General features: G+C 36.6%; 1 protein-coding gene across 1 annotated transcript in view; it reads right to left on the reverse strand.

Moving 5' to 3' along the window:
- IQUB (IQ motif and ubiquitin domain containing) overlaps positions 1 to 21,431 on the reverse strand; it is a 78,134-nt gene that overhangs the window by 34,252 nt on the left and 22,451 nt on the right. Inside the window, exons 4-7 of the mRNA XM_017854312.1 lie at positions 14,640 to 14,789; positions 14,382 to 14,554; positions 14,039 to 14,194; positions 8,172 to 8,382 (exon numbers count right to left, since the gene is read on the reverse strand). Of these exons, the coding sequence (XP_017709801.1) occupies positions 8,172 to 8,382; positions 14,039 to 14,194; positions 14,382 to 14,554; positions 14,640 to 14,789 (690 nt within the window). The remainder of the gene's footprint in view (positions 1 to 8,171; positions 8,383 to 14,038; positions 14,195 to 14,381; positions 14,555 to 14,639; positions 14,790 to 21,431) is intronic.

The following is a 21,431-nucleotide window of genomic DNA, read 5'->3' on the forward strand; positions in this document are numbered from 1 at the left end:
AGCCAACAGACACATGAAAAAATGCTCATCATCACTCGCCATCAGAGAAATGCAAATCAAAACCACAATGAGATACCATCTCACACCAGTTAGAATGGCAATCATTAAAAAGTCAGGAAACAACAGGTGCTGGAGAGGATATGGAGAAATAGGAACACTTTTACACTGTTGGTGGGACTGTAAACTAGTTCAACCATTGTGGAAGACAGTGTGGTGATTCCTCAAGGATCTAGAACTAGAAATACCGTATGACCCAGCCATCCCATTACTGGGTATATACCCAAAGGATTATAAGTCATGCTGCTATAAAGACACACACACACGTATGTTTATTGTGGGACTATTCACAATAGCAAAGATTTGGAATCAACCCAAACGTCCATCAGTGACAGACTGGATTAAGAAAATGTGGCACATATACACCATGGAATACTATGCAGCCATAAAAAAGGATGAGTTCGTGTCCTTTGTAGGGACATGGATGCAGCTGAGAAACCATCATTCTCAGCAAACTATCGCAAGAACAGAAAACCACATGTTCTCACTCATAGGTGGGAATTGAACAATGAGAACACTTGGACACAGGAAGGGGAATATCACACACCGGGTCCTATTGTGGGGAGGGGGGAGGAGGGAGGGATAGCATTAGGAGATATACCTAATGTAAATGACTAGTTAATGGGTGCAGCACACCAACATGGCACATGTACACATATGTAACAAACCTGCACGTTGTGCACATGTACCCTAGAACTTAAAGTATGAAAAAAAGAAAGAAAAGTTAGCAGATATGAACAAAAAAGAAAGCAGAAGTAGCAATATTAAAACATAAAACTGGGGGGAGAACCTCAAAATTCAGGTCTTTTAGGTAGAAGGTGATTTTATGATAAAACATCTGACTGTCATGAATGTTTATACAGGAAATCATATACCACCAAGTATGTTTTTAAAAAATTCTATCAATTATCAACACAATGTTGGGGAGTATATTTTATATAATTAAAAAATAGATAAAATACAAATGCATTAATCCATGACAGAGCCAAGTAAAAAAATTAAAAGCATAAGATATTTGAACAATTATTTTTAAAAATTAAATTGTCATACATCAAGCTCTGAACACCAAAAGCTGAAAATGTAACCTCATTTTCCAAGTTCAATAAACCATTTATACAGATATAGCATAGTGTAGTAGAAATCAGAAATGTTACAAACTACATTTTTGCCACAGAACAATTAAACTAGAATAACAAAAGTTTAAATAGAAATATTCCAATTGCTTGTTACTTGAAGAAATATCATCAAAAATAACAATTTAATCAAAGAAAAGTAAAAAGCATAACAATATTAATTAAAAAACGTACATGTCAAAATGCATAGGATGCAACAAACATTTCAGCAAGGTAAACTTGGGGAAATTTGGTATAAATAATCCTCAAATGTCAGTCATACCTGTCAAAAGGAGGAGGGATTTATAAAAAGCTGTAATGTTTGTAATAATCAACCATAAGTCTTCTCTGACAGATCATGTCTTCTGGGCACTTCGCCCATTCTTCATGACTAAAGTTTACTGAGAACAGTTTTGATCATTACTCTGCTACCTTGGAATATACATCGGGACTGGGAACCCAAACTCACTTAAGCCATGTTTGTGCTATGCTCTGCATAGACATGAAAGCAAAACAGGTTGAAACTGCAGCCCACTGCTCATTATTCTGAACAAATATTCCCAAAGTCACTTTAGTCATTGGCATGTATCATAAGTTTCAGTTCATTCCACATTTTTTTGGATTTTCTGAACTATTCCTAAAAATACTTATGTGCCACATTTATAGTTCTCCTTGTTTACTGCGCCTCTCACATGCAGCAACCCTGGTTTTGAATTTGCAGAATAAATTCTGTCCTTGCACTTCCACGAGCAGGATGCTTGTGGATTCCTCCCCATAGACAGTAGGCTTCTCTTCCATCTATAGAGGTTTACATAGTTTTAGCTTCAATAAATAAATGGGAAATTTGTAAAAACATAGAAAATCTAAACAACATTATCAACCAACTTGATCTAATTGCCATTTATTGATTACTACACCCAAACACAATAGAAAGTAAATTCTTCCTACATGCACACAGAATATTCTCCAATGTCATTTGTATTCTAGTTGTTAAAATAAGTCTCAATAAATTTAAAAGAACTCAAATTGGTGGGGCACGGTGGCTCACGCCTGTAATCCCAGGCGTGCCACTTTGGAAGGCAGAAGTGGGCAGATCACCTGAGATCGGGAGTTTACGACCAGCCTTACCAACATGGAGAAACCCCATCTCTACTGAAAATACAATATTAGCCCAGTGTGGTGGCGTGTGCTTGTAATCCCAGCTACTCAGGGGGCTGAGGCAGGAGAATCACTGAACCTGGGAGTCAGAGGTTGTGGTGAGCCAAGATCATGCCATTGCACTCCAGCCTGGGCAACAAAGGCAAAACACCGTCTCAGAAGGAAAAAAAAAACAAAAAACAAAACTCAAATTATACAAAATTACATTCTCTCATTATAATAAAATTAGAAATCAGTAACAGAAAGATACCTGAAAAATCCCCAAGTATGTAGCAATTAAATAACCTACTTCTAAATATTCCATGGGTCAAGAAATAATCAAAAGGATAATCAGAAAGTATTTTGAACTGAAAGAAAATGTCAACTCAACGTATCAAAATGTGAGGATGCAGCTGAAGCAGTACTTAAGGGAAAATTTACAGCGCCAAACACCTATAATTAGGAAAGAAGAAAGTTCTCAAATCAAATGACCTCAGCTTCCACCACAGGACTGGAAGAGGAGTAAACTGAACCAAAGGTAAGCATAATGAAGGAAATAAATAACAATAGAAATTAACAAAACGGAACAGAGAAAAAGAACTGGGAAAAATCAGGGGAAGAGTAATAAAACTGATAAATTCCTAGGCAGACTGATCAGGAAAAAAAGGAGGAGACACAAAATTACCAGGTATTGAGGTAACATCACTATAGATCCGATAGGTATTAAAAGGATAACATGGAACATTATTAACATTTTTATGCCAATAAATTCAACAACTCAGATAAAATTACCAATTCCTTTAAAGACAGTAACTATCAAAGCTTACTCAATGATAAATAAGTCACATGAATACCCCTATATTTATTAAAGAAATTGAATTTATAGTTTAAACCTTCCCACAAAGAAAACTCCAGACCTAGTTGGTGTCACTGTTGAACTCCTAACATTTTATGAAGAAATCCTACTAATTTTACACAAACTGTTTTAGAAAATTGAAGAGCACAGAGGAGATTTGCATTATCCAAATACTAAAACCACAGAGTAACATAACAAGGAAAAAAAGTCACAGACCAATATCCCTTAGGAATGTAGATGCAAAAATTCTAAAACAAAATTTTGGCAAATCAAGTTTGACAGTATATAAAGATAAGGCAATAACAGGATGTGGGGCCTTTGGGGATGTGATCAGATAATGACGGTGGTACCCTCATGAATGGGATTATTGCCCTTATTAGATAGACCCAAGAAAGCTCTTCATCCCTTCGGCTATGTGAGATCACAGTGAGAAGGCACCATCTACAAACCAGGTAACAAACCATCCCCAGACACGGAGTCGGCTGGTGCCCTGACCTTGGAGTTTCTGAACTTGAGAACTCTAAAGAATAAATTTCTGTTATTTATGTCTATGGCATTTTGTTATAGTAGCCCGAATAGACTACGATCTTAACAAAGATGCAAAGGCAATACAATGGAGAAACGACAGTGTTTTCAAAAAATGCTAAAGGAAAACTGGATGTTCAAAAGCAAAAAGTTTAAAAATTCATCTCAACACATATCTCACATCTCATACAAAGTTTATTTCAAACTGGATAATATACCTAAATTCAAAATATAATATAAAACTTCCAGAACACATAGGAGAAAAGCTGTGTGACCTTAAGTTTGGTGATGAGTTTTTAGATATAACACCAAAAGCATGATTCACATGAGAAGAAACTAATAGGACTTATTGAAATTAAAACCTTTTGCTCTAAGAAAGACACTGTTAAAAGAATGAAAGAACATGCCAAAGCCTGAAAGAATGGAAACCTGCCTGAAGACTGTGGGAAAAGAGTAGATCCTCTGAACACACCGATGCCTCTCACTTCCTTTCCTCACCACTAGCTGCTGTTTCTCCCCTGTACTCCTTTGGAAGATGAGTGAATGGGAAGGGGCAGTTCTTACTTGGCTGGATAAACCCCTACTCTCCAGGCCTGTCAGATGATTCAAACTCACCACCCTGAGGCTCTTGAGCTGAACCGCAACTCCCCTGGCCCAAGACAGATGTATTTGCACTCCAAGTAGCCACTTAGGGATAATCTAGCTGTTCACTTCAAGCTTCTTTCTGACAAGATCCTTTCATTTCTATAGCTGGCCCTATTAAACAGGACCAAGAGCACCTCAAATTACCCTGTTGCATGCTCACTCTCTCGTTTTCTCTACTGTATAGTCGCCTTTTGATAGAAAACAAAGATACATCTATGTTTTAAAAATCCTGGGAGTGCTATAAATAATGCAGCAGCACTCTCCAATATCAAAGAAGTCTGAAAGCCCTCCTCTAGTTCTCTGGGTTTCCTTGTTTGGAGTCAGACCCCAGTCTACCATCCTGGTCAAGGTTCAGGCAACAATCCTCGTTGTTCCCCAAACACAGGGAATATTTCAAAGCTCACCAAGAGTACTCCCTTGAAGCTCCTCTCACTAGCAATGGCTCTCCCCAAATGGAGAGCAATGTCTCTCTCCAAAAAAAACCTACCTTACTAACCTCTTTAAATTTCTCCTAGCCCTTCTTACACCTTTTATTTTGCTAAGTGACCCATGAATCAATAAATAGGTCCTATTTTACTTCCTTTGTAAATTATTTATGAGGGAGAGAGAGATTGACTCTCATTGACTCTGGTATCTTGATATCTCACCTACTGGAGCCTCAGTCAAAAATAAGGCAGCTTGATAGCACCCTCCAGAAAGGCTACAATGAAAAAGACAGAAGCGTCCAATGTTGGAGTGGACGACAGAGCAATTAAAACTCTCATACTCTTCCATAGGAGTTTAAAATGATACAACTTCTAAAAAACTATCTGGTGGGATTCACTAAAGCTGAATTATGTATATCCTATGAACCAGCAATTCCACTGCTAGGTTTACACCCTGAGAGAAATGTGTGTGTGTGTGTGTGTGTGTATGTGTGTACATACACACAAGTAGTACTACCACAAACATCTTTTGGTGAATATATATATATATATTCACCAAAGTTTACTACTTATATTTGCCAAAAACTAGTTGTGGGGGATGGGGTGGGAAGGACCAAATCCACAGTAAAATGGATACATAATTTATGGCTCATCCACGCAATGGCACACTATCCAGAAACGAGAATAAACAAAGGGCAACTACTCACAATAAAAGGATTGGTCTTATGACATAATACTGAATTTTGAAAAACAAACACAAAAAATTCTATTCTGCATAACTGTACCTATATAACATTTTTAAATAGACAAAACAACCCCAATTATTCTATTTAGAATATGGGATACTTAGCACCTTTTTTTCCAAGTAATGGCCCTAGTGACAATTCAGAACGATAAAAGAGATCACCCTCAACATATTGCTATAAAAGACATAAAATCAAATATTATTGCCTGGAGATAGCCTCATATTTGACATATTACCTTATACAGCTAAGTTTATTTTCTTAAATTGATATCATTTTGCTTTCATTACTGAAAACAGGTTACCTTGAGAAAAGTTAAGTTTCATATTATGAATTACAGTTCAAAGTATACAATTATCATTATGAGCCACAAGAGGGCAGCAGTTCCAAGGAATGGAGTTATGAATATGAAATGAAATTACAGAAGAGCAATATAAATTATTGAGTTTGTGAACCACAGATTTTTTAACAGAACTTAAAAATTATTATTCCAAGGCTTTTTAATTTAGAATTTTAGGACTAGGAAAAACCCGAAAACGGTCATATAAGAATGTATTTCATTTTCATTTCATGTATTTCATTTTCTTCCATATATAAATCATATGTGGACTTATATAAAATATATCTGTTTTACTTTAGTATGAAAATTCTGTATAAAATCATTTGCCATACAATAGCTCACATATGTATAGATCCTTGAACTTTTAAAATATTTTCATAAATGTAATATTTTATCCTTTTACTCTATTAAGCCCTCTGAAGTAGACATGCCAAAATTATTAATTTCCTTTTATAGATGAAGAAATTGAGGTTTGGGAGAAGTGAGTAGCTTGTCCTAACTAACACCACTAATAAGTAGAAAAGGCAGAAGCTCATTCAACATATTTTCTATTATTTTGCACAGTTGTTAACCACACAAAAATAACAATGGTATTCTTTAGTCACATATGAATTTAGAATATTATTTTAATAGAGTTCTGCTCTAATAGAATGTTAGTGTTAAACTTGTCAATAAGACCTTTCATAGATACCTGGCTAATGATGTTCTCTATTGAACTACTGACACTTATTAATCTTTGTTATCTTCTGATAGAAAAAATGGAAGTAGAAGTGAAGTTTGAAGTAAAATAAGCAGTATTTTCAGAGGATGATGATTAGGATAAAAGGGAAAACAGACACACAATTCTAGGGAGCAGGCTTAACAGTTACCTCAAAAACTACCATAGTAGTTGTAAATGTTTACCATAGGCTGTAAATATTCCTAAAGCCACTCAATTTTATGTTACCAGGAAAAGAATTTATTAATATTGTTTATTAGCCCTAATGTTTAATTATTTTATTTTGGTAAATAGAATATTATAGCTATAAAACAGACTCAATATCTGATGCTTAAAATGTATCCAATTAGAAAGGAAACTGCAACTTGAGGAACAGAACATATAACATCTACAAAAAAAAATAGTATGTAATGAAACAAACGAATGGAAGAAAATTTGCTTAGTGTTATAAATAATCAGAGAGAAGTCAAAAACTTATTTCCTTGGACTAAAATATCCCATTCAACTACAAAAGTCAATTGAGGCTACTTCTAGGTTTTAAATTTTTCTATGTCTTCATAAGGGTCTAATTTCTCCACTCTCAGATATCTGGTGTATTACATAACTCTTCTGCTTCAGTTATTTCCACCTTACCAGGTACTGCTGGCAAAGCAGAAGCTAGAGATAGTTGCATTAGTACAACCCTGGGTTTCTTCCTTTTATTCATTCATTCATTCATTCATTTTACAAACACTTGTTGGGCGTACAAGCTAAGAACAGCAAAAGACAGCTCATCAAAAAATAAATGAATTATTCCCTCATGGCATAAATAAATGTTAAACAAAAGATGTATTATTACTAAAGAAATAACTGAGACTGAAAAAAAGACGTAGTATTACCAACTGTGGTGATATAAATGAAAAGTTTCAGGTGCAATGAAGACAATAAAACGACAAAACAATATCCAACTTATGTTGTCATTCACAAAAACCTTTAAGGAGGTGACATTTAACCTGAGATTCAAAGGTGGGCAATGGAGAAACACCTCCAAGAAGGGGAATGGTGTATCTAATGCCTGAGTAAAGAGTGCCTGGCTTGTTCAAATAACTGAAACTTTTAATTTATCCATGACTAGCACATACACTGTAGAAGAAATAAGGTATAAAAGTCAAGGTGCAGAGAATATACATTTATATGTATTATTAATAAGGGGGAATTTAAAAAATATTGCCAAGCCCCTTCTCTAAAGAGCAAAATCAGACAGGATACTGGATTGAGGGATTAAAGAACAACTCAACTTTGAGTTCACAAATTCCCAAACCACAAGAAAACCAGATTACACAGTACTTTCTCTCTTTATCTCACATGAATGAGGACCAAATGAAATAATATACTAAAACTGCATAATTCACAAAGCAGTATGTACATTTTAATTGTTAATATAAAAGCATGTCTAATTTCATTTCAGCCTTAATTCTTATTCCAAATATAAAGTGGTATTCATCTTTCAAAATTCTCTAGTGCAAATCTCCAAGACATCTCCCTAAAATAATAACCTTCCTTTCGTCTGCAGTAAATCTATTTTCCTATTAATGAAAATTTAAAATTTTTTTGCAAAGCCTTGTCAAACTTACATTCTAACGCATTATAAAGAAATTCAAAATCTTCATTTGTTTTAGGATTATGCCTCCGGTGATAGTCCAATTTTATCCATTCTTCTTTTTCTCTTATCTTCCTTAGTTCTTGCTGTGTTTCCCATTCCAACCTTAAGCTTTTCTGTCTTCTTAAATTCTCTACGAAGATTTTAGCATGCCATTGCCTGTAGTAAGTCTGTATCACTATCACCTATAGTTAAAAGGAAATAGAAAGTGTCTATCATCAACTTTTTGATCAGACATTAAAGGCAAGGATGATTATTTCAATTACAATTCCATAAGAAAATACTGAGTCTAGTTTTAGCCCTAGACTAAATAGATATTTTCACAAACACTAACATAAAAAACATGTATAATGCATGTCACTGGTATTTGACTTTGAATTCTCGCAAACACACTTTCACAGAAGGATGTTTGTACAATCCTTAACAGAATAGACTCTGGAGTAAAACTTAGTTTGAATCTTCCTTCTGCTACTCACTAGTTGTTTGATTTTGGATAAGTTACTTGCCATCTCTATGCTTTAGTACCCTCATGTGTAAAACAGTGATAATAAGAGTATACATATAAAGTGCTTAACCCAAGCCTGATACATCATGAGTCCTCAATACTATTATTGTTATAAATATTAATTATCTCCATCTTATCTTAAATGCCACTAGCTTAGGCTCATGTTTATAACAAAACTGTATTTCCTAAATGCACATCAGGTAGGTATGTGTTGAAACCATCAAAGGTAGGTTAGATAAAATGGAGACTGAAGCAAATAAATATTTATTAAATTGTATCAAACATGAATATGTTTGGAAGTACACCATAGTACTAAACCCTCAAAAAGTCTATGATATAGCTGAGAGAGTTTATCATTTTTTTCTGAGAGTTTATAATTTTATTAAACTCATAAATAAAAATAAAATGTGAAGAGGTCAGATGAAGACTGATGATAGAGCTTATGCTGATGCATCCCTTACTCTCATCCTAATGCCTAATAATTACAGAAAAACTATGTAAAGCAGATATCAACAAAGATACTGGATCAAACTGAAGGGGTCCCCCAAAAGAAGAGAAACTCTGAAGAATCCCTTCAACAAAAGAGGCTGGTAGAATGAACTGAAGAAAGTCTGTAACCTAATCACGCACTGGAGAAGCAAGTCAGAAAATACAGAAGGGGCTCTAGGACTGCTCTAAGCCCAACACTGATGGATGGTCTGAGCAGAATGGCCACTAACCAGGTGATTGTTTAAAAAATGCAAAAAGGAGAGGTTCCTGTAAAATAGTTAGGCAAGGAGCAACAGAGATATTCGTCCCTAGGCAAGAGTGGTGAGTGTCCCAGAAGGTGATACCCAGGATGAAAAAAAAAAAAAAAAAAAGCCCCATCTGGAAAACTAGCTTTCTCCCATAATCAAGCTTTACATGTCCCCTAAAATCATGGGGTCAGACTGGGTGAACCAATATGCTATTGGCATATTGGACATTAAGAATCTCAAACACATCAGCAGCATCTAGAAAATTATTAGAAATGCAAATTTTCAGGCCCCACCCCAGAGCTATTGATCAGAAACTCCTGGGGCAGCACAGGATTCTATATATTCATGAGCCCTCCAGATGATGCTTATAATAAAGTTTTAGAACTAGTAGAGTAAATCAAAACAAAACAAAATACAAGAGCAGACTAAATATAGTTAATATTTTCACAGAGAAAGGAAAGGCTATCAGTATAAAATAATATAATGAGCCAAGAAAAAAGACTGGCAAAATTTTATTTTGAAATTTAAAAAATTAATAGAATATGGATTAGCCTGAGTGCTACTAAACTTGTTAAACTTATCTAAAACACCAAAACACGTTTGTTTAAACACAGAAGTTTTTTTCCCTTTCACGTGACAATCCAGGGATCAGCACAGCAGTTTAGGGCTGGTAGGAAAGCGCTGTCATATTTAACAAATGGTTTCCTACTTATATGTCCCAGATGGCTGGTCCACTTACCAGCTTCCAACCAGTAAACAGAGGGAAAAGGAACAAAGAGCATTTTAAGAATGATAACTGTAAGTGGCTCACATTGTCCCTCACATCTCGCTGTCCAGGTCTTAGTTATACGGCCTCACTGATACACAAGGGAGGTGATGAAATGTGGTCATCAGTGGAGCAGACACATGCTCAGATAAAGCTCTACAACAATAGGAGAAGGGAAAAACGGGTATTGACAGAGAACTAGTAGTTTCTTGTAAGCTGATCTGCAGAATGTGCAGAACATAAGAAGTAATAAGTAGGCAAGAAAATTAGGTAAGAAAATCTTTTAGCATTCAGGACAAAGGCTCATAAAAATTTTAAATGTTTCTTTTGGAATTTTAAAACATTCCAAAATGTTTCTTTTTTTTTTTAATTTTTTTTTTTTTTTTTTTTTTTTAGGCAAAGTCTCACTCTCACCCAGGCTAGAGTACAGTGGCGTGATCTCAGCTCACTGCAGCCTCCGCCTCCTGGGTTCAAGTGATTCTCATGCTTCCCCTCCTGAGCAGTTGGGACCACAGGCACATGCCACTATGCCTGGCTAATTCTTGTATTTTTAGTAGAGACAGGGTTTCACCATGTTGCCGAGCTTGGTCTCCAACTTCTGGCCTCAAGTGATCTGCCTACCTCAGCATCCCAAAGTACTGGGATTACAAGCCTGAGTCTCGGCATCTGGCCTCATTCAAAAATATTTCTGAGATAAGTTCCAGACAAAATGAGGAAAGCTGATTACAGAAATTCATAAAAACATAATAGAGGAATATGTCCCACAGCAAGACATGGACTCTCAGAAAGGGTCCATCATGAAGTCTCAAGCATATTACAGTAAGTTTGCCAAATACCAAGGATAAAGTGAAAATCCTGACAGCTTCTAGAAAGAGGAAACTAAGAAAGGATGGGGCAGGAAATGAAGGAAAGCCTAATAAGGTTCTTGACTTATTCATGGAAACGATATATAGCCTGATTAGATATGCACTTGGTATAAAAAATTTAGTTATGTTAAAAAAATATGTATGAATAACTGTCAGAGGCGTGTGAACCAGAGCAACTCCATCTTGAATAGGAGCTGGGTAAAATGAGGCTGAAACTTACTGGGCTGCGTTCCAGGCTGCTAGGCATTGTAAGCCACAGGATGAGATAAGAGGTCAGTAGAAGATACAGGTCATAAAGACCTTGCTAATAAAACAGGTTGCAGTAAAGAAGCTGGCTAAATCCCACCAAAATCAACATGGCGACGAGAGTGACCTCCGGTCATCCTCACCACTACACTCCCACCAGCGCCAAGATGGTTTACAAATGCCATGGCAACATCAGGAAGTTACCCTACATGGTCTAAAAATGGGAGGCATGAATAATCCACTCCTTGTTTAGCATATCATGAAGAAATAACCATAAAAATGGGCAACCGGCACCGGGCAACCCTCAGGTCTGCTGTCTGTGGAGTAGCCATTCTTTTGTTCCCTTACTTTCTTAATAAACTTGCTTTTACTTTATTCTACAGACTTGCCCTGAATTAGTTCTTGTGGGAGATCCAAGAACCCTATCTTGGGATCTGGATCGGGACCCCTTTTTTGTAACATAACCACTAGAAAACATAAAATACTTATTTCTGAACTACGAAAGAACAAAAAAAGAAACATTTAATCAAACCAACAAAAGAAAAGGCTAAAAAAGCATAAACAAATAAGAATAATTAGTAAATGAAACAAAATGAAATAGCAAGAATGAGCCCAAAAATATCAGTAGTCACACATAACATCTTTCTTGAAACAAGAAAGATTTAAAATAGTAAATAGTGAACTCAAAACCTATTAAAAAAAAAAACATGACCCAAGTAGAAAGGAATCAAAGTTAAAAGAACTTATTTAATGGAAATGTACTCCCTATATCAGCTTTTAACAAATCCCTCTGTTTATAGGTCACACCTCACTTCCACCTCCCACAGAACCTCCAATTCACCTTGCAAGACTCTATGGGGCAAATCTATTTGGTTCTTGATGCCATCCTCATTGGCAGGCATTTAGATTTTCACTCCCTCTGTTCTAGTAAGTCAAGTTAACATTTTCCCATCTGCTTTAAAACTTAAAAAAAAAAACCACAACTGACATTTACTCTTCTTATGTATTCTTTGTCCTTGTATACTTATACTTTTATTCTTTCAATATCATTTTTTGGAGTTTGGAAAATGACAGTAATTTCCATTTCCTTACCTAATATCCATTCTCCTCTACTTTCTCCTACTGAGAAGATCTCAAGCTCATTGAGGAGCAATGATATGCTACTTTAAAAATTCATTTATCACACACTTTTGCAGTAGGGATAGTCACATGACATAATTCAAGTCAGTGGGATGCAACTAGAAGTCACTGGGTGGGGCTTTCCGGGGAAATCCTTGAAGGTGGCATTCACGGAACATGCTGCCTTGACTTTTCCCTTCTTCTCATATGGAATGCAGGCATGATGAAAATTAGTCAACCATTTATCTTCATACAGTAACAAGCTCATGATGAGCTTAATGGAGTAGAAAGATGAAAGGAGTTTATGATTCTGATGACATCACAGTCACCACCCATGCCCAGTACAGTAAGAAAGTAAAAATTAATTTGGACTGAGAAAGTAAAAAATTGTTAGGCTGGAATAACAGGCACTAATAAGGTCAGCTACAAAATTAACAAAAACAGTATTTCTCCCAAGGACACTCTACAACTATAAAATATTTTAACAATCCCCTTCTTTGAGTGACTGCTATTTTCTTACTCACTGAGAAACTTTGTTCTCTAAATTCATAAACTATCAGAAACTTTCCTGTTTGAAATTAGACCAGTAAGAAACATTCCACTCTTGCCTAGAGGTTGTACATCACTTTGACAGAGAGAAGCAGCCTCAATTTGCAACCAAGGTGCTGAACTTCAGAGAACTTCAAAGAAACATTTCCCATCTCCTTTAACTTTGTTTCCAAAGGAAGGTGACCTTGGTCTACTTCACAGTCCAGACCTAATGTTGGCCCATTTATACACACCCTTGTTTTGCATTGAGACTATCAGGATACTGCTTCCCTTAAAACCCACTCAAACTTCACTCTTCCCCAAATGATATAATAACTCCACATATTCCTTTATTTGGTGAAAATTAGTTTGGACTGAAAAAGCAAAAAATTATCAGGCTGGAATAACTGGCACTGACAAAGCCTGCTGTAAAGTTAGCCCCATGGTTCCCCTGGTACACTGTTTCCTTCAGGGCAATTAAGTCAACAGATTTAACTTTTTTTCACTACAAGTTTGTCTCTAAAGATATCGGGCTGAATAGCCTAGCTCTAGATTTCTTGTCATTTGAAAATCAAAATCTCTTAAAGTCACTGCTTTCCGGTCATTTTTACTCACAATAAATTGATGGTAGGAGGTAGATCAAATAGGTTGAAAGTGAAAGAATGAAAAATGATAGACCATGCAAAAAAATAAAACAGAGTTGGAGTGACTACGTTAATATCAGAGAAAATTGACTACTGTCCTATTTGGTTTCAATTAGTCTGGAAAGTTCCCTTGGTGATTCTACTGTGACAAGCGTTCAGGCCAAGGGACAGCAGTGTTAAGAAAGCTAATAATGGCCAAAGGCAATACACAAAGAAGCTGGGTTTCCCTAAGAGGAAAGGAAGGATTAGGAGCATTTAGGATTCTGGTTCTTTACATGGAGATAAAGACTGCTTTGTTGGCCGTGAAACATGACCCATACTCATGAGTATTCTTTCTCAAGCAAATGTGGCTTGGAGAAACAGACACACTCAGAACAACCGGCTTATGTATCCAATTTTTAGTATTCATCCACAATAAAAGTTACCTCACCGCCTTTAGTCTTTGAGCATGGTATTCTGCTGCTGAAAAATACTTTCCTGGTGTTACCAGTTTATCAGTCATATTTGATACATATACACCAATGTTAGTCATCTGTGTGGATGTTGTATTTGTAGTTTGTTGGAGATTTTTTTTCTGAAAAACTGTCTAAAAGAAAACATTAAAATTTAAATAAGTATCCCCTATATACACACATAAGTGAGTTTTCTACATATGTAAGTTAATTTTCTTTTATTAATTGCCATATAATTACTTAAGAGAAATTTGAGAGAGTCATACAGTATAATTATTGAGTCTATACCTTCAAAATCTAAAGGGAAAATGAAAACATTACCTGTGTATCCCTACAAAATACACTGAGTCTTTCGGGAATCTTTTTAGGTACAGTTTGTGTTCCAGCATGGTGATACTCTACTCCAGTTATTTTATGTCTGAATCCACCAAGAAATGGTTTGTGAAAGTCAGATTTGACAATCTCAACAGCTACCTGCTGGTATCGATCAAGGCCTGAGAGATAAAACCAAGATTCAATGAAAGTTCAACCAAGAAGGGACTCAAAAATACTTTCTCTAAAAGACATCAAATAACAAACCTGTTTGGACAGTGACAGTTATGATTTGAGAGACATCAGTTAATCCATCTATTCTTTTGACTGGATACAGATCTGGATTTGTAGAAAAGACTTCCACTTGTATAATTTCCTGTGGCTTAACTCCATGTTGTACTAGAGTCTCATCATTTTAAGAATTTTCCTAAAATTGAAATAAAATTTTAAAGTTTTATGACAAAGAAATGGCTATTCATTGATTTTATTTTTTGTTTTAATTGACAAATTAAAATTGTATATATTGTGTACATGTTTTGAACTATGTATACATTGTGAAGTAGCTTAATACGGCTATTAACATGTCCATTACCTCATATACTTATCATTTTGTGGTAAGAACATTTAATATCTATTCTCTCAGAAATTTTCAAATATGTAATATATTATTATTAACTATAGTCACCATTTCTAGAAATGGCTAATTGCACATTCTCATTTTAAGGTGATGGAAAATATCAAAGGTGAACTTTGAAACTTTGAACACATTTAATTATTAAATATAGTATTAATATATTTACTCATAGGAACACATATTTAATTATTAAATATAGTATTAATAGTTTCTATTAATAGTTTCTACCTCTTGCTCTGATGTTAGTACAGAAAACTTCATAATAGTAAGTTTTAGTGGCATTTTTGAGCAGGAATTTGGCATTATAAATAACACTATATTACTCTCAGTTTATCAGGAATATAAATATACAATAACCATGAAACTCCATAAACATTTAAAAAATAAAGACATTCTACGGTATGAGCAAAATAATATACTAAACGTTCATTCTACTAAAAAAAAAAAAAACGCAATGCGTTAAACGTAAGTACAGGACATATCCATATCAAGAGGAAGGATAATTATTTTAATACCCATCCTACCCCTCATATTAATTATTTCTCACATTGCTATAAAAAACTACCCAAGATTGCATAATTTATAAATAAAAGACATTTAGGCCGCACTTGGTAGTTCACGCCTATAACACCAGCACTTTGGGAGGCTGAGGTGGGTAGATCACTATGGCCAGGAGTTCATGACCAGCCTGTCCAACATGGGAAAACCCAGTCTCTACTAAAAATACAAAACTGAGCCAGGCCATGGTAGCACACTCCTGTAATCCCAGTTACTCAGGAGGCTGAGGCAAGAAAATTACTTAAACCTGGGAGGAAGAGGTTGCAGTGAGCCAAGATCACGCCACTGAACTCAAGCTTGAGCAAGACAGCAAAACTGTATTGAAAAAAATAATAAAATAGGTTTAACTGGCTCAACATTCCACAGGCTGTACGGGATCATGGCTGGGGAGACCTCAGGAAAATATGGCAGAAGGTAAAGAGGAAGGAGGCATATCTTACGTGGCCGGAGGAGGAGAAACAGAGTGAAGGAGGAGGTGCTACACACTTTTAAACAATCAGATCTCATGAGAACTCACTCACTATCAAGAAGACAGCAAGGTGGAAATCCGCCCCCATGATCCATTCGCCTCCCACCAGACCCCTCTTCCAACACTGAGGATTACAATTTGACAAGAGATTTGTGGGAGGACACAAATCCAAACCATATCATTCTGCCTTTGGGCCCTCTCAAATCCTCAAATCTCATGTCTTCAAATTGCAAAATACAATCATCCCTTCTCAACAGTCCCCCAAGTCTTAACTCATTTCAGCATTAACTCAAAAGTCCACAGATCAAAGTCTCATCTGAGACAAGGCATCTCACCCACGAGCCTATGAAATCAAAAACAAGTTAGTTACTTCCAAGATACAATGGAGATATAGGCATCGGGTAAATATACACATTCCAAAATGGAGAAATCAGCCAAAACAAAGGGGCTACAGGTCCCATGCAAGTTCAAAACCCAGCAGGGCAGTTATTGAATCTTAAAATTTCAAATAATCTCCTTTGATTCCATGTTTCACATACAGGCCACACCGATACAAGGGATGGGCTCCCAAGGCTTTGGGAAGCTCTGCCCCTGTGGCTCTGCAGGGCTCAGATTACATGGCTGCTCTCAAGAGCTGGCACTAAGTGCCTGTGGCTTTGCCAGGTGTACAGTACAAGTTGCTAATGGATCTACCATTCTGGAGTCTGGAAGATGGTGGCCCTCTTCTCACAGCTCCACTAGGCAGTGCCACAGTGGGGACTCTGTGTGGGGTCTCCAATCACATATTTCCCCTCTGTACCACCCTAGTAGAGGTTCTCCATGAGGGCTCTGCTCCTGCAGCCAACTTCTGCCTGGACATCCAAACATTTCCATACATCCTCTGAAATCTAGGCAGAGGCTCCCGAGCCTCAATTCTTGCCCTCTGTGCACCCATAGGCTTAATACCACATGAAAGCCACTAAGGCTTATGGTTTCCACCCTCTGGAGCAATGGCCTGAGACATATCCGGAGCTATTTTAGCCAAAGCAGGAGCTGGAGTGGCTGGGACACAGGCAGAAGTGTCCTGAATGGCCCTACACCTAGCCCACAAAACCATTTTTCCCTCCTAGGCCTCCAGGCCTGTGACAAGAGGAGCTGCCGTGAAGGTCTCTGAAATGACTTTGAGGCATTTTCCCCATTGTCTTGGCCATTAACATTTGGCTCCTTTTTATTATACAAATTTTCCAGCCTGCTTTAATTCCTCCCTTGAAATAGGGTTTTTCTTTTCTACCAAATGGTCAGGCTACAAATTTTCTAAACTTTTATGCTCTGCTTCCTTTTTAAATGTAAGCTCCAGTTTCAGATCATCTCCTTCCTCACACATATGACCATATACTGTTAGAACCAGGCCACATCTTGAATGCTTTGCTGCTTAGAAACTTCTTCTACCAGATACCCTAAATCATCACTTTCAAGTTCAAAGTTCCACAGATCCCTAGAGCAAGGACACAATGCTGCCAGTGTCTTTGCTAAAACACAGCACGTGTGACCTTTACTCCAGTTCCCAATGAGTTCCTCATTTCCATCTGAGACTACCTCAGCCTGGTCTCCATTGTCCATATCACTATCAGCATTTTAGTCACAACAATTTAACAACTCTCTAGGAAGTTCCAAACTTTCCCTCATCTTCCTGTCTTCTTCAAAGGCCTCTAAACTGTTCCAACCTCTGCCCATTACCCAGTTCCAAAGTTGCTTCCATATTTTCAGATATCTTTACAGCAATGCCCAACTTCTTGGTACGAACTTTCTGTATTAGTTCTTTCTCACATTGCTATAAAGAACTACTTAAGATTGGGTACTTTATAAAGAAAAGAGGTTTAACTGGCTCACAGTTCCATGGGCTGTATAGGAAGCATGGTTGGGGAGGCCTCAGGAAATTTACAATCATGGCAAAAGGTGAAGAAGGAGGAGGCACGTTTTACATGGCTGGAGTGGGGGTAAGAGAGAAAAGGGAGAGGTGCTGAACACTTTTAAACAACCAGATCTCATAATAACTCACTATCACAAGAACAACAAGGGGGAAATCTGCCCCCCATGATCCAATCACCTCCCACAAGGTCCCTCCTCCAACACTGGGGAATACAATTCAACATAAGATTTGGGTGGGGACACAAATCCAAACCCCCAGTACAGAGAAGCATAGATGCAGAATCACTTACTTTCTCTCTTTTCATAATCAGAAACTCATATAAATTAATTCATGCCATGGTAGAGTTAAGCCTCAGTTTTGTGCTAGAAAAAGTATACATTGCTTAATTTTTATGATGCTATTGTTTTAATTTCTACTCACTCCTCCCGCATCTAACCAGCCACTGGTGTATTCAGTAAATTGACTAATTTTCTTTCTCTATTTTAAGGCATACAAAAGTGTAATTATGTGACTGGCTGCTGTTTTGTGTCATGGAAACTTTATTGATGGAATCTATATTAATCTTCAAAATTTATGGCCCTTCTAAATTGCAGTTAGAAATGTGAACACTGCAAAAGGTTTACTTATGCTTAGAAATCCATCAGACACCACTACATAATCCAACTTACAATGATAATGGTTCAACTTACAATTTTCTGACTTTATGATGATGCAAAAGCCACACACATTTAGTAGAAACCATACTTCGACCACCCACACAATCACTGTTTTTCACTTTCAGTGCAGTATGCAATAAATTACATGAGATATTCAACACTTATAAAAGAGTCCTTGTATTAAATGATTTTGCCCACCTGTAGGCTAACATAACTATTCTGAGCACATTTAAGGAAGGCTAGGCTAAGCTGAGATTTGGTAGGGTAGGCTAACTAAATGCATTTTTGACATATGATGTTTTCAATTTATGATAGGTTTACTGGGACATAACCCAATCATAAGTTGATGAGCATCTGTAGTCTATTTTGGCTATGTTCAAGAAAGCACATTCTAAGATCTTTGAGTTTCTACTTCACACCCTAAATTCTTCAGTTAAAAAATTAACATAAGGGCTGGGTGTGGTGGCTCACACCTGTAATCCTAGCACTTTGCGAGGTGGGTAGATCATGAGGTCAGGAGTTCAAGACCAGCCTGGCCAATATGGTGAAACCCGTCTCTACTAAAAATGTAAAAATTAGCCGGTATGGTGACGCATGCCTGTGGTCCCAGCTACTTGGGAGGCTGAGGCAAGAGAATCACTTGAACCCAAGGAGGTGGAGGTTGCAGTGAGCAAGATCATGCTACTGACTCCAGCCTAGACAACAGAGTGAGACTCCATCTCAAAAAAAATAAAATTAACATGAATGTCATATGGACTTTATGATAGGTTGACTAACTGCCCCAAGTATGTCTACATTCTAATCTCCCAGACTATGAATATTACCTTATATGGCAAAGGTGGCTTTGCAGATTTGATTGAGAATTTTGAGTTGGAAAGATTTTCCTAGATTATCTGGTTGGGCCATAAATGTAATCACAAGTCCCCTTATTAGAGGAAGAGGAAGATCTGATGACAGAGGAGAAGGCCATATGACAGAAGCAGACAGATTTGAAGATGCTACAGTTCTGGCTTTTAAAAAGGAGGAAGGGGCTAATAAGCCAAGAAATACAAGGAATGCAACTCTAGAAGCTGGAAGGGCAAGGAATTAGATTCTCTTCTGGAGCCTCCAGAGGGACAGCAGCCCTGTAGACACCTTGACTTTATCTCAATGAAATTAATTTTGGATTTTTTGCCTCTAGAACTATAAGCGAAATATATGTGCTGCTTTAAGCCACTAAATTTGTGACTGTTAGAACAGCCATAGGAAACTAATACAGGGTCCCCAGAGCCCCCTTTATTTCCCTGCTTATTTCTGTAATGGGTTTAATCCCACCAAACTGGAGCTCAAGTTCTAGTACTAGCAGAAAGCACTTTAGAGGATGGCTGGCATAGACTCAAGCTCTTTTGTAATTGCTGCTGGCATAAGCCTGTTACCCAGTGGTGATGCCTGGTACTTAAAGAAGAAAGGTCATGAAGTACAAAGAACAGAGAAATCCTTAAGTACCACTAGCTGGCTACTACAATCTCAAAGTGCTCTCTCATCCAATTTTGAACTTCACCTTAAAATTAATGCACAGTAGTTTCAAATTCCCTCTGAAGTCATATCTACATTTAAGTTCAGACTCTGCCACTTACAAGTTTTGTGACTTTGCATAAGTTTCTTGAGTTTCAGTTTCCTTCTCCCGAAAAAAGAGTTACTAGTAATTCCTACATCAAAAGGCTGCTGTGTTGATTAAATTATAAGGTAGGCAAAACATATTTTGGAAGTGCTAGCATACAGTATATGGTCAATAAATTAGTCACCAACACCAACAATATGGTCATAATCATTATTACTAATAACTATTTAAATTTTAGCTTTTGTATACCAAATCAAGTTTTAACAATCACTTATCTGAACACATGAACATCTTACTTTTGGAGTACATTTACTATAATAGGTTTTTTTAAATAATTTGGAAATTAAATAGTTTTCTCTGGAACCTTTTATGGCATCATTATAAGTCAATATAAAACTTTAAAATATTAGGATCTGTTCAGACATATTCTATAAAAACATATATTTAGGTAGGCTAGTCTGATAAACTGTAACAATTAATAAACACTACGACCTCTCATGACACAAGATTAATATAACTTCCGTGGGCTGTTCAATATCATCCACAAAATATAAATATACCTATCATCATGGAAATGTGAATTGACCTTAATGTACAAAACACTAGTAAATCATTTTCAGTCCTCTTCCTGTTCTACACATTCTCTTTTATCATCCATTTTTTCAATCTCATCTCCTCCCGCTGCCCATATATAATCTACTTCCAGCCACTGAACACTTCTTAACACTTCCCGAAACTTCCACATTTTCTCACCTCTTTGTGACTTGGCACAATTATTATCACTTTTATTAAACAAAACTTTCTAGAATCTACCAAGTTCCTTGCCCTGTTCCCACAGCTTTTTGTGCCTATTTCCATGAAAGCGTTTACACATTATGTGGTAGCTACTGCATGCATCTTCTTCCTTACTAGTCTGTAAACAATTTTAGAATAGGAATCTTATTTCGCATTTCTCTGTATCTTCATTTCTTAGCAAAGTATCTAGAACAAAGTATGTCCTTACTAAATATGTGTTGAAAGAGCGAATGCAACCAAAAGCAACGGCAGCAAAAGACAAAATTGACAAATGGGATCTAATTAAACTAAAGAGCTTCTGCACAGCAAAAGAAACTACCATCAGAGTGAACAGGCAACCTACAGAATGGGAGAAAATTTTTGCAATCTACTCATCTGACAAAGAGCTAATATCCAGAATCTACAAAGAACTCAAACAAATATACAAGAAAAAAACAA

The sequence above is a fragment of the Rhinopithecus bieti genome, unplaced genomic scaffold (genome assembly GCF_001698545.2).
Source record: "Rhinopithecus bieti isolate Rb0 unplaced genomic scaffold, ASM169854v2 scaffold_36410, whole genome shotgun sequence".
Classification (NCBI taxonomy): Eukaryota; Metazoa; Chordata; class Mammalia; order Primates; family Cercopithecidae; genus Rhinopithecus; species Rhinopithecus bieti.